The 13,115-nt window shown below is 42.1% G+C and overlaps 1 protein-coding gene across 13 annotated transcripts in view; it reads right to left on the bottom strand.

The window, feature by feature from the left end:
* The window catches only part of PLCE1 (phospholipase C epsilon 1), a 328,485-nt gene that overhangs the window by 75,013 nt on the left and 240,357 nt on the right, over positions 1-13,115 (bottom strand). For all 13 annotated transcript variants that reach the window (XR_008616316.1, XR_008616317.1, XR_008616318.1 and 10 more), the window contains exons 6-7: positions 7,928-8,186; positions 5,616-5,821 (exon numbers count right to left, since the gene is read on the bottom strand). Coding sequence is in view for 8 of the 13 variants with exons in the window: in XM_055081396.1 (XP_054937371.1) it covers positions 5,616-5,821; positions 7,928-8,186 (465 nt within the window). In the remaining 5 variants the exon portion in view is untranslated. The remainder of the gene's footprint in view (positions 1-5,615; positions 5,822-7,927; positions 8,187-13,115) is intronic.

Here is a 13,115-nt window from a genome sequence, read left to right as displayed (position 1 = left end):
ATAAAGTTTTGTTACTGCTGCAAAGTTAATATGATTGCATAAACATGATTCATCAAGTAATAAGCCTAAATTTAATTTTGTTAGAGGAAAATGTACACCTTTTCCAAAGGACTTGCTATAGCTATTCCCAGTAATAAAATCCAGAGTTTTAACTTTGCTTCTGGCAAATTCTTGCTTTTAATTAACCTAGCACCTTCCTCAACCACAGGCAGCTTCTAAATTATAGCTCGGTAGTGTGCGGACTTCAAGACTTCAAAGTCAGCCTGCGTGAGGTTAAATTCTGGCCCTGCTAGATGTGAGATCTTGAGTGAAATGGAATTGCTGTGAGGATTAACTAATTTAACATATGTAAAGTATTTAGAACAGTGTTTGTTTAAAAGTAGGCTCTTGATAAATAATAACATGTCATATATTAATAATATTATTGCCCAGTTTGTATTTGCAAAGTCAATATCCTAAAACACAGCAACCCAAACAAACATTGCTTCTCTGTAAAAATGGTGTCCAAGTTTCAAGTTGGGATTCAAGTGATAAACAAGCTTAAACTGAGTGTTGTGCAGATAGTGGAGAAATGGCTTTCTTTGTTACAGGTCACAGAAGCAGAACTGGGTCTTGGGTACTGGTCAAGGAGACAGGAAGAGAGAGAAAGAGAGGGGGGTCCTAGGTATCCCCAGCCCCAGGTACCCCCAGCAGAGCCGGGGGTGGGGTGCTGGTGGGAGGAGATCATGTTAAGGTCTGGGCTGGTCGGAGGCAGTCAGCTGTCCCTAAAGGCTGTTAGGAGGTAGGTGTTTGTAAGGCTGGGATATGTCTGCACCATCCTCTGTGGAGAATAAATGATTGGTTTCTTATCATTTTATTATTTTGTGTGTGCACAAAAGTGTGTGTGTATGTGTGGCAAATCCTGTAACTCTGATCTTTTCTCAGATCCTCTACTTCCTCATGCTCAGCTTTTTTATTTCTATCCTCGTGGGTTGGATCATCTTCCAGGGAAGTCTCTAAGGAGGTTGTTGGGATGCAAGAGCAGAGTACTCTGTATTCTCCTGTAAGGAAGGGCAGGGTGACTGAGGGCTGCTCCTAAAATGGTGACTGCCCACGCCTTAAGGACTTGGGTTGGTATTTGAAGGGTGTGATGGCAGGCTTTAATTACAATAGCCACCATTTATATGCCTTTATAATGCAAAACTCCTTATTTTACATGCACCCTCTCACATAATCCTTACAACAACCTTATAAAGCATTATGATCATTCCCATCTTACAGATTACAAAACGGAGGCTTAGGAAGATTTAGTCACCTACCCAGGTGACACAAATAGTACGTGGTGAGGACAAGATTCAGGCCCAGACAATGTGGCTGCAGGCTTTGAGCATTTACTCATCCCAAGCAGCCTCCATTCTAAGGTTCTGTCTGAACTTGTTATCTACTTATATCCAATTTCTGCAAATGGACAAAACCTTTTTAAGCTGCAGCATTTTAAAGAGGGTCAACAATATCGGTTTTTTTTTAACATCTTTATTGGAGTATAATTGCTTTACAATGGCGTGTTAGCTTCTGCTGTACAACAAAGTGAATCAGCCATATGCATACACATGTCCCCATATCCCCTCCCTCTTGAGCTTCCCTCCCATCCTCCGTATCCCACCCTTCTAGGTGGTCACAAAGCATCGTGCTGATCTCCCTGTGCTATGCAGCAGCTTCCACCAGCCATCCATTTTACATTTGGTAGTGTATATATGTCAGTGCTCCTCTCTCACTTAACAATATTGTTAATAAGAACTTGCAGCTCCTATATGACCCAACACTCTTCTCTATACATCTAAATATTCTTAATTTCCATTTTCCTACAATGGTGCTATATGTTACTCTTACACCTTCATGACATATTCACACAGGCAAAACTCATTATTCTTCATGCTGGTAAATTTGAAAAGTCATTATTAATGAGCTTTATAGGTCATATGAAATGTAATTGGAATATTTTTAGAATTCAGATGTTCCTAAACTACAGTAACTAGAAATAAAAAAAGTTGAGGGTTCTACAGTGACAAGAAATGCCTTAAACATTGTAGGAGAAAAGATCCTGCCTTGCAGTTGATCACGCAGTCAGGTTCACGACCCAGCTCTGCTAGGCACGACTTAGGCAAGTGACTTCACCTCTCCGGGTACCACTTCTTCATTTGTACAGGGAGATGATGAGTTGGATGAGTTGACCTTAAGATCTCACTGACATTCTGAGATTCTTTCAAGCCTGTTCCTTTCCTGCTGAGGTCTTCAACTTCTTATGATCATTTTTTTCTGGGGTTTCTGTGAGTGTTTTGAATGGGTGTTCTGGCAGGAGTAGCTGAGATATTTGAGAAAAATTATTAGAGCACCCTTCAGGCTGGGTGAACCAAAGGACCATGAGATTGCCCCTTCTTTCATTGATGTCATTTTCACAGGGTTGGTGGCTGCCATAGGAACAGGGGCTGGAGGTTATTGTTTATAGAGTCTTTGTTTCAGCCAAATCAACAACAAAGCACAGTTCCCATGGGTTTTGGGATCTGGAAATCCCTTCTCCACATACAACCCTGTGCTGTATATTCTAATGAGGGACCCTGGATCAGGAATGTATTCCCAAGTCCTGGCAGATGGTCCCAGAAACAGTGCTCGCTGATCTGGTTTCCGTGAGTTTTATTAAACACCCTCACCCCCATCTTGTGCATTCAGTGGTTCTTTTCAAAATAGCAGTCATGTGGGGTAAGAAAACTTACTGGTACTGAGGTGCATAAATTTCAGTGTGAGGATTTCAATAGGATTTCACAGGTTTTGTAAAAGAAATATTTGCATTTTTGTGCTTCTTTTCCCTTTGTAAGAGTGCTTACAAGCGGAGTCTGGAAAATTGGAAGTGGAAGAACAATGATCTTAGGATGTAGATGATAAAATGATTAGGGAGGAGACAAGGGAATAAGCAGAAAATTGTAAATAAATATTTCATGAGAGGTGATGTTATGAGGTAAGAAATTTATCACTTGAAGGAATCCCAGGCAAAAGGAAAGGACGGTAAATGAAAGCTCAGAGGCTTGGTCTCTGAGGCTCAACCAAAGGTAGCATCCCTAAAAGTATTTTAGAAAGACTGACACCTGTAAGTAATATATACACCTACACACACACACACACACACACACACACACACACACACACACACACACACGGCCCCAAGTGAAGGCTGTTATAAAACAGAGTCATGTGAAATTTTATCTATTCAGGGATGATGTATCCCTTATAGTAGGATTTAAGGAAGGAATTTCAGCCAGATCTCAGTATGAGGAACAGGCATGCTTCTCTCAAACATCTGTTGATTTTTCTTTACAAATACTGTGAATCCTGATTCCCTCTTTCCTATGGTCACTATCTCAGAACAAAATTTAGTCACTGTAAAGACTATACAGTGTACATTTCTGTATGTTTTATTTTTTCCTATCCTATTTTCCTTTTTCCTTAATACCTTCAATTATTTATATTTATTCATATAAGCATCTACAAAATATTTTCCCTTTTCCATAATATCCTCAATTATTTATATTATTTTTGTAAGCATCTACAAAATCTTTAGTGGGAGGATGTAGATATATACATAGATACCTGTGTATAGAGACAGGTAGATAGAGGTAGATATAGATTAAGGACTTAAGTGGCTATGAGATGCTTCTTTGTGCTTATTTGTAGATGGTCCTCTCTCTATACATACAGTGGCACCAATGTCAGCAAAAATTAGTGAGAAAACTTTCAAATAATCTTTGACTTGAGATCAACTAAGAAGAACAATTGGTAGAAGCTACTTGTGAGATGTGAGCTTTAGGGATGAGGCATTGTGTTAAGGGTGGTTAATCTTTGAGCACCTGGGTCCTCTATGGGGGAATGAGCTAAGAAGCGAGGTTTGAAAAATAGCCCAAAGACTTTGGAGAAACCTGGAATACAGTTTCACCTCCTTAATAATAGCATTTGGGATTCAGACACAAGGCGTTCATTTGTGTGTTCACAAATGATTCTAAGGATCTAGCACTACAATTCCAAAAAAATTATTTTCCGAAAACACTGTCCTCCTTCCCAGTGTAGGCTCATACACACACACACACACAACCAGGAAAGGCTTTGCAAAATAAACAGCAATGTCTCACAAGGACTCGGAGACAACCGCAAGGTATGACACATGAGTACTCAACACAAATAAAACCTTTTGGGGCCAAGATGTCCAAGTCAGTAGATGTCATACTTTTGGATGGTGCTCAAGGATTCCTCCAGCTGGGCCAGGCTCTGCCATTTGAGTTGGGCTTGACCATGAGTAAATGGCCTTGAAGAGATGCAATGCCTGCCCTAAGACCACTGATTTCTGAACTTCTCATCTGGTCATGGGTTAAGCAAGCATGTCTGGCTAGATTGCCATGCTTGTCAATAAATAGCAATTGAAACAACTGAGCAATTACAAAGCTGCAGATGCCACCCGAACATGAGTTACCACCTGCCTTAGAATCATCAGAGGTTGAGGAGAGCTGCAACAGTGCTGATTTCTGGGTATGACTAACTCCAACCCTACTAACTCAGTATATTTGATTAAAAATACGTTAATACTCACCCCTGTGCCCCACCTAGTGATGAATAAAACCCTTTTTAAAATTTTATTTATTAAATTTTATTTTTAAAATTGAAGTAGGGTTGATTTATAAAGTATACTATGGATACTATTTACAAAGGATACTACATATCCTTTTTCATATTCTTTTCCATTATAGTTTATTACAAGATATTGAATATAGTTAGTTCCCTGTGTTACACAGTAGGACTTTGTTGTTTATCTCTTTTGTATATAGTAGTTTATATCTGCTAACCCCAAACTCCTAATTTATCCCTCCCCCTGCCTTCCCTGTTTGGTAACCACAAATTTGTTTTTTATGTCTGTGAGTCTGTTTCTGCTTTGTAAATAAGTTCATTTGTAACATATTTTAGATTACACATATAAGTGATATCCTACGATATCTGTCCTTGTCTGACTTACTTCACTTGGTATGATAATCTCTAGTCCATCCATGTTGCTGTAAATGTCATTATTTCGTTCTTTTTTATGGCTGAGTAGTATTCCACTGTATATATGCACCACACAACTTCTTTATCCATTCATTTGTCAATGGACACTTAGGTGCATGTATCTTTTCAAATTAGAGTTTTCTCCGGATATATGCCCAAGGAGTGTGGGATTGCTGGATCACACGGTAACTCTATTTTTAGTTTTTTAAGGGACCTCCGTATTATAATAAAAATCATTCTTATAGAAGCTATGAAATAAAGGATCATGGTTTTAATCCTGAAATTTAATTTGTTAAATTTTTAGAAATGGCAGGATAGCTCTAATTTTTAAAAAGGGGTAACAGATAGCAAGAAGTTAAATTATGAGCAGTAATTTTAGAACAGAGCAGCCAGATTAGACAGGTAAATCCTAATTCAGAATTGGTAAATTTTGAAGATAAAGAAGCACAGCTTACTGATAAAGGTGGTGAGTTTTTATTAGGTTTGATCTGAAACCAAACTGGAGTAGGAAAAAGAAGAAATGAGCATCCCAATTTTTAAAATGTGAAACTTACTGCAGTCGGGCTTTATCCTTCAAGGAATTTTTCCTAGAGCTGTTCCCTTCACTGGGGCTGTCCTCCTCCTCTGTCTCCAGACTTCGACTGCAGCTCCTGATGATCTGAAAGATGCTGTTGACAGTGGACTCCTTCTCTGAATTCTTTAAGCCATTCTGTCCCACTCGTTGTAAGAAATTATCTTGTCCACTATAATCAGCTACAAACTACAGAAAAATATATTGAGGATTTGTGATTGCAACTTCACATACTACATCTAAATAACCTACTTAGCTAGGGAAACGAAATTGTAACAGTCATAAATAATGGCATTTGTGCCTATTTTACTGGGGGAAAGAAAACCTCCAGGAAAAACATTTTTTTCCTTTCACCGCATGAAATACCAAAACTCACTCTTGTTTCCACTACGGAATCAACACTCTAGGAATCAACACTCCACTTTGAATTTACAACATAAAAAGCAATATTATTTCAAGGTTCCCTAGAGAGAAGATAAGCCACTTTACAGAGGAAGGACAGGGTTATTTTATCCTTGTAGTGAAAATTGAGAAAAACCATGACAAAAGTGTATTATTCTATGGAACTGGATAAAATTACTGGGGCCCAAGAAAATGGTGGAGAAAGGGGGACATTTTGCTTTATTTCCCATACATCTTACGGTAACACAGAGGCTTCCTTCTGGTTTATAAGCTCTTATTGTCTGTATTTGTGATCAGGAAGTTTCTCCCATCAGAAGTCAGAGTGAGACAGGCTGGGACCTGGGACCCTTTGCTGCAGTGCTGGGACCGGGGACCCTTTGCTGCAGTGCTGGGACCGGGGACCCTTTGCTGTAGTGCTTGCACCTGGACACACCTCTCCTCCAGCAACAAAATACAAAGAAACTGTACGGGACTCAAAATAACTGGGTGCATGCACAGTTGGGGCAAATTCGAGACCCAAAAGATACAAAGAGACCAAAAAAACCCAACTGCCACTTTTGAAGAGTGGGGAGCAAAAGCTGGGTACTGAGCATGCCCAGTGCACACAGCACCACCAGAGGGGTTGGCAAAACACCTAAGCCACCCCTCTGGCCTGACCCCTGGACACACCCCTACCCTCACCCCATATAAGGAACAAGCTCTCCCCAACCCCCCCGCTCAGGGAGCAAGCAAGCAGGGGAACCTATCTTTTGTTCTCACTCCCCCTTGCTGCACCAGGGGCCCCAATAAAGCCTTGCCTGAATTTCTTGTCTGGCCTCTAGTCAATTCCTATTGATTGGGGAAGGCCAAGAACCCTGGTCCGTAACAAGAGGGGCAGCTAGGCCATGAGATAGGGTGTTCCTGCCTTCTGAGACATGAGGGAGGCAGCGTGGGTGCAGCTTGTGGGGGGGGTTGCTTTAAGCTTTCTCCTCCATTTCTTGCACTTTATCTCCCCCTCATAAGCCAGGGAGATGTAAGCCAGTAGTGCTGCTGGCACCTGTCAGAGGTTCTAAGTCTCCCTGATACCAGGCGATGCTTTTGTTCCCAGGTGACCTGGAAGAGGCTGCAGTTTTAGGAAGTTTTCGCACTGCCACTGAGAAGGGCTATGTGTGAGTGTGAGAGTGTGTGTGTGTAAGGTCAGCAGTGGGTGCTGTCACCATGGTGAGAATGACTCTAGATTTCGGCGTGGGACTTCCAGGTATGGGACTCCTCAAAATTCTCTGTAAAGTTCCCCCCTTTTGGTCCCTTCTTTCGTTTCTAAACACTATATAAGAGATTTCCATATCTTCTTCCGTTTCTCAATGCCCCTTCTCTCCAATGCCCAATGCTCTGAGTCCAAGCTCTGTGGTCTTCTCCACACTGGGGGTCAGGAATGAGAAGCAATGGGCCGGGGGGAACGGAGGCAGCGCGATCAGGAGCCCGGAGCTCGTCCTTAGAAGACGTACCAGATTCCCACAAAGGAGGAAAGGAAGGCAGTGTTAACTTCCCTTCAGTCTTTCTTCCACTGATCCAAAAAAGTTACCACTCTCGCTTGACTTCTCGAATCCCCTGCACCCAGACATTCCCACCCAATAAGAGGGAAGAAAACCCCATCAACCTTAAAAAAAAAATCAGGAAACAATAACCCATTTGCACTTGTACTTTCACATTGCCCCATTAAAGCTAACTTAATATTAAGCCCCAACAGTGTTAGTTGGCATTCTTTCCTCTGGAACGTTCAAGGACCTGTTACCCAACACAATGGTGACAACTGATAACCCTGGGCTCAGAAAGGTCTCTCTTCTGGCTTTAGTGAGTGACAAGCCAGGAGGCAACAACGACTCTCCAGACCATGTGGATTTTGAAAGGCCTCACCTCTAGAGTTTCTTCTTGGGAATTGTACCTCGGGCAAAGCTTCATGAGGCCGGAGGCTCCGTCAAGCACCTCACAGAGCTCCTTCAGAAACACCCCGCAGAACGGAACCACCTTACAGCCGGGGATGTGCAGCGCCCGAGTCACCACCTTCCTGTACTCGCAGGAAGATTCATGCTGGGCCATGGCGTCCTTCAGGCCCCTCATCGTCTCCAGGTCAGACTGGTCCATAAACTGCCACATTTTTAAGACTTTTCTTGACCTATTACAAGTCAATGACATTTTTTTTTTTAGACTGAAGGAGAAATAATATAATTTACAGTAAATAGCCTAAATTCCATACAAAATTCATTATTTTTTCATGTTTTCTTTCTGTTTCAATATTTATTTAGGATTCCCCAAATGACGTGAATATTACTTTAATAAATTGAAACACAAAATTAAATAGGACAGATACATACAAAAATACATGTGGGGACTTCCCTGGTGGTGCAGTGGTTAAGAATCTGCCTGCTAATGTAGGGGACACGGGTTCCATCCCTGGTCCGGGAAGATCCCACATGCCATGGAGCAACTAAGCCTGTGTGCCACAACTACTGAGCCCACGCGCTGCAACTACTGAAGCCCACGTGCTCTAGGGCCTGCGTGCTGCATCTACTGAGGCTGCGTGCTGCAACTACTAATGCCCACGTGCCTGCAGCCCGTGCTCCACAACAAGAGAAGTCATTGCAGTGAGAAGCCTGTGCACCTCAACGAAGAGTGGCCCCCGCTCGCCGCAACTAGAGGAAGCCAGCGCGCAGCAGCGAAGACCCAAGGCAGACAAAAAACAAACGCACATGAGTGGGAGGAGTTAATTTCAGAAGGTGGGCACTGAACTTAAGTTTGAGTTTTTCTGATTTCCCAAAAGGGAAACTTCCTGGGTAATATGGTTTCTACAAGTATTTATGGAGGATCGCCCACAGAAAATGTGTTCCATCCACTCCTCTTGATCTTTTAAATGTTATTGGATTAGCCCAGTCCCGCAGTGATACCCAAGAAGCCTGTTTTGACCTCTTCTGTTGAATTGCTTCTACTGAATCCAGCTTTGACATTAAGTCACTGGCCTGTCTTGAGGGACATTATCTTAAAGTATTATTTGCAGAAAAGGATGTTAAATGAGATTTTTCCTATTTTGAAATTGCTGCTGAGAACAACAGCTGATGTCAAATCGAACCTTCTAAAGAGAGGCAGCGGGTTGGCACCAGGAGACCCAAACTGCTCTGCCCTCAGAGGTCTCCCACCCTCCATCAGCAGAGGAACTGGGTCTGAGCAGCCACGTAGGGAATGCTTCTTTGGAGAGGGCTGTCAGGGCACCATACGTGAGAAGGAGGAAATCACTCAAGTGCAGGGGCTTCAAGGGAACTCCATGGAGAGGCTGATCTGTGTCCCAGCAGTTTGTTGGTCAGAGACTGACTGGTGTGTGACTTGCCTGGGGAAATCTAACGATGAGAGGCTGCCTTGAGCTGCCTGATGGCAACATGAAGGAGAAGGTTCCAGCGGGCGTGGCTCGCATTTGCAGAGTCTGGGTGGGCAAAGCGCTGGGTGTTTCTGTGAGTCAGGAATGGACTCTGAGAGTCAGTGGGGCCTGAGTTATCTTGAAAGGCCTGCCGGTGAGGTGACCTTAGTGGAAAGAGCCTGTGAGGGTAGGACTTCCAGAACTAGACACTGTAGGGGGGAGGACTGAGTAGTCAGCCAGGCCAGAGGTGCACTGCCCCTTATCAGGTAACGGTGCAGGGAGGTCGTTATGGGACAGTGGGTGAAGTTAAGGCAGGTAACTAGGAAGTAACCCTGAAACCACCCCTCATGGCTCTCAGTGGGGGCTCCAAGGCCAGATCACCACTGCCCCAGTCAAGTAACACGGGCTCCGTTTACCCCTCCACCCTTCTCCTCTCCTCTCCTGCCCATTTTTTCTGCAGGGACCCTGAGTTGGAGGGAGAGGGAGAGAAAAGATAAACCATATCTTCCCACACTACCTCAGCTTTCTGAGACTGGCTGGGCTGCAAAATCGGGGAAAGACTGAAGCTTTAAATGAGAAGTTGAAGTTTTGATTTATATCAGACTGTATTAAAAGATCATTATGTAATATCTAAGATATCCAAAAGACATAAAGAAGCACAACATGACAAACACCCACACATCAACCTCTCAGTTTAAAAAAATAAAGCATTAATAACATGACTGAGGCCCCAGTGGATTCCTCCACGAGCACATCCTCCTCCCTCTCTCACCACAGGGGACCACAACTGCAACTTTAGTGCTCTCCTTCCCTTCCAATTCCTGATTCTTTCCCAACACAGGCAGATATCGCTAAGCAGTTTGTAGAATTGTTTGCGCATTTTTAAACTTCATACAAATGGTGTCACGCTGTAGGTACTCTCAGGCAACCTGCTTTTGTGGCATTGCTGTACGATTCTCAGGTATAAGGTGGTGAGAATCCTTTTGGGGCCATGGAGTAGAAGTTTAAATAAATGAAGTAAATACATGAATGAGACTTGGTTCTCATTATTTAATCATCCTTCTTTCCATGAGTAATGGAGCCGTCATAGTATTCTGGGGGGCAAAAGACAAACCTCAGTAAAGACCAATGATTTTTTGTTAGATTGAGAATTGACACTTTTAAAAAACCTTTATTTCTTTTTATGATTATAAAGGTAGTAGACTCCCATCGTAGACGACCTGGAAAATACCAAAAATATAGAAAATCCACCCATAGTTCTTCCACCCACAGACAACATTAGGTATATTTCCTTCCAGTATTTATTGTATTTGTGTCTCTCTGGTCTAAACATTTTATAAATTTTGTTGTATAAATATTGCTGAGGTTATTAAGTATAGACTGCTTTGTTCCCATGTAGTTTTACGTGTTTTATGTTACTTGTTTTCCAGTGATATTAACAATTTTTTATAAACATAATTTTTGGTGGCTAAATAATATTCCATTGTATGACTACATCATGTTATTTCCTTCATTTTTCTATTGTTGTTCATTTGGGTTATTTTCTTTTATTATTTTAAAATTGAGGTGTAGTTGACATTTGGGTTATTTTATATTGACATTAAAATTGAGTAAATCTTGTTATATGTAAATCTTTGTACTTCTAATTGTTTCCTGTAAACAGCTGAGAATTTAGTTTGAGGAAGCAAAATGTACAAAGTATACAGAAAAGCAGTCACTTAACAGTAAGCGCCCCCTTCTCATCTAATCGTTTTAAAAATAAAAAACTTTCAGTTATCTTGGTGTAGTTCAATTACCTGTAATCTAAATATTTTCAAACCTGAAAGTACACACATGAGTTCTTCCTCCACGATCATTCCATCATAAGGACATCTAGCAACTTACCTCCTGTACATATTGTTCCAGCCAAAGAGCTATTAAACTTGGTACTTTTACCCATCTATTTGTAAAGATCAGTTCAGTTTTAAGCCAAATATAGGAGCATGAAACTAGGTAGCAGTGGGTCTGGGGTGCCCAGGAATCAGTGGTGAGGTTAGCTGGTTTGGGGTTATTCCTCATCTAAGAAAGAGTTACCTGACTCTATGGAGTCAGGTAACTTCTTGGATTTTGAATTCAAACTAAGTTGGCTAAAAGTCCCATTCACCCAAGGCCTCCACGGGTCACTCTGAGGCCATTCTTGTATCAAGAGAGTCTCTAATACAGTGGCCCCCAACTTTTTTGGTACCAGAGACCGGTTTCGTGGAAGACAATTTTTCCACAGACCAGGGGTGGGGGGGGGAATGGTTGTGGGATGCTTCATGCGCGTTACGTTTATTGTGCACTCTATTTCTATTATTATTACACTTTAATATGTAATGAAATAATTATACAACTCACCATAATGCAGAATCAGTGGGAGCCCTGAGCTTGTTTTCCTGCAACTAGATGGTCCCATCTGGGGGTGATGGGAGACAGTGACACCTGAAGTATGTTGCTTATGTCCAGTGTGCTCCCTAAGATGCAGCTTAATTGTCACTGGCCACTCACTGATGGGGTTTTGCTATGAGTCTGCAAGCAACTGACTTATTATAGGCTCTGTGTAGTCTAACCTCTTTGCTAATGATAATCTGTATTTGCAGCCACTCCCCCGTGCTAGCGTCACTGCCTCAGCTCCACCTCAAATCATCAGGCGTTAGATTCTCATAAGGAGTGCCCAGCCTAGATCTCTCACATGTGCAGTTCACAGTAGGGTTCGAGCTCCTATGAGAATCTAATGCCGCCACTGATCTCACAAGAGGTGGAGCTCAGGTGGTAATGCGAGTGATGGGGAGTGGCTGTAAATACAGATGAAACTTCTCTCGCTCACCTGCCACTCACCTCCTGCTGTGCGGCCCAGTTCCTAACAGGCAATGGACCACTATCGGTTGGAGACCCCTGCTCTAATACATGGTATGTGGCAGCCAACCTCCAAAGATCCACACGCCCTGCTGCAGTGTGGTCCCCACACATAATGAATCAGTGCTGGTCCTATGTGATCAGTCCAATATGGCAGAAGTGACAGTGTATTACTCCTGAGGCCAGGACATAAAAGGTACTGCAGCTTCTGCCTTGCTCTTTTGGATCATTCACTGTGGAGGGAGCCAGCTGCCAAGCTGTGAGGACAGTGACATCCCGAAGAGAAGACGTGAAGTCCCCAGACAACAGTCTGCACCAGTTTGCCAGTCAAATACAGAGGATAAGCACCATTAAAATAGAACTATTTTATCATAATATGATCATTCTTTTTTTTTTAAGAAAAGTAACACAAATTCTTTGTAGAAAATTTATCACAAAGAGAACCAAATCATCTGGATAAAGCCTCCTATTCTCCCAGTATTTTTCCTTCTTTCGAGCTATGCTTGGTGCATTTGTATGACCATTTTAAATGCCAATGACATGATCATTTGAGTTTATTCTTAGTTGAGAAAGTTCAAAAGGACAGAAAAATTTCCAACTCAGAATTTTCCCTTCTACCCCCAACCCTGAATCCCTATGTAGGGCCTGGAGAATCAAAGAAAAACTTTGAAATGTTATGAAGCAAGATCTATTTATAGATCTATTTATAGATTTATAGAACCCTCAATGGGAAGGTGAATCTCAGACAACAACAAAAGCAATCACAGGTCCTCTTTCTGGAGCCTTACTACATGCCAGACACACATACTCAACACTTTACAT

This window comes from Physeter macrocephalus, chromosome 20, assembly GCF_002837175.3.
Source record: "Physeter macrocephalus isolate SW-GA chromosome 20, ASM283717v5, whole genome shotgun sequence".
Classification (NCBI taxonomy): domain Eukaryota; kingdom Metazoa; phylum Chordata; class Mammalia; order Artiodactyla; family Physeteridae; genus Physeter; species Physeter macrocephalus.
The sequence above is the reverse complement of the archived record's forward strand: the minus strand, read 5'-3'. Positions and strand labels throughout refer to the sequence as shown.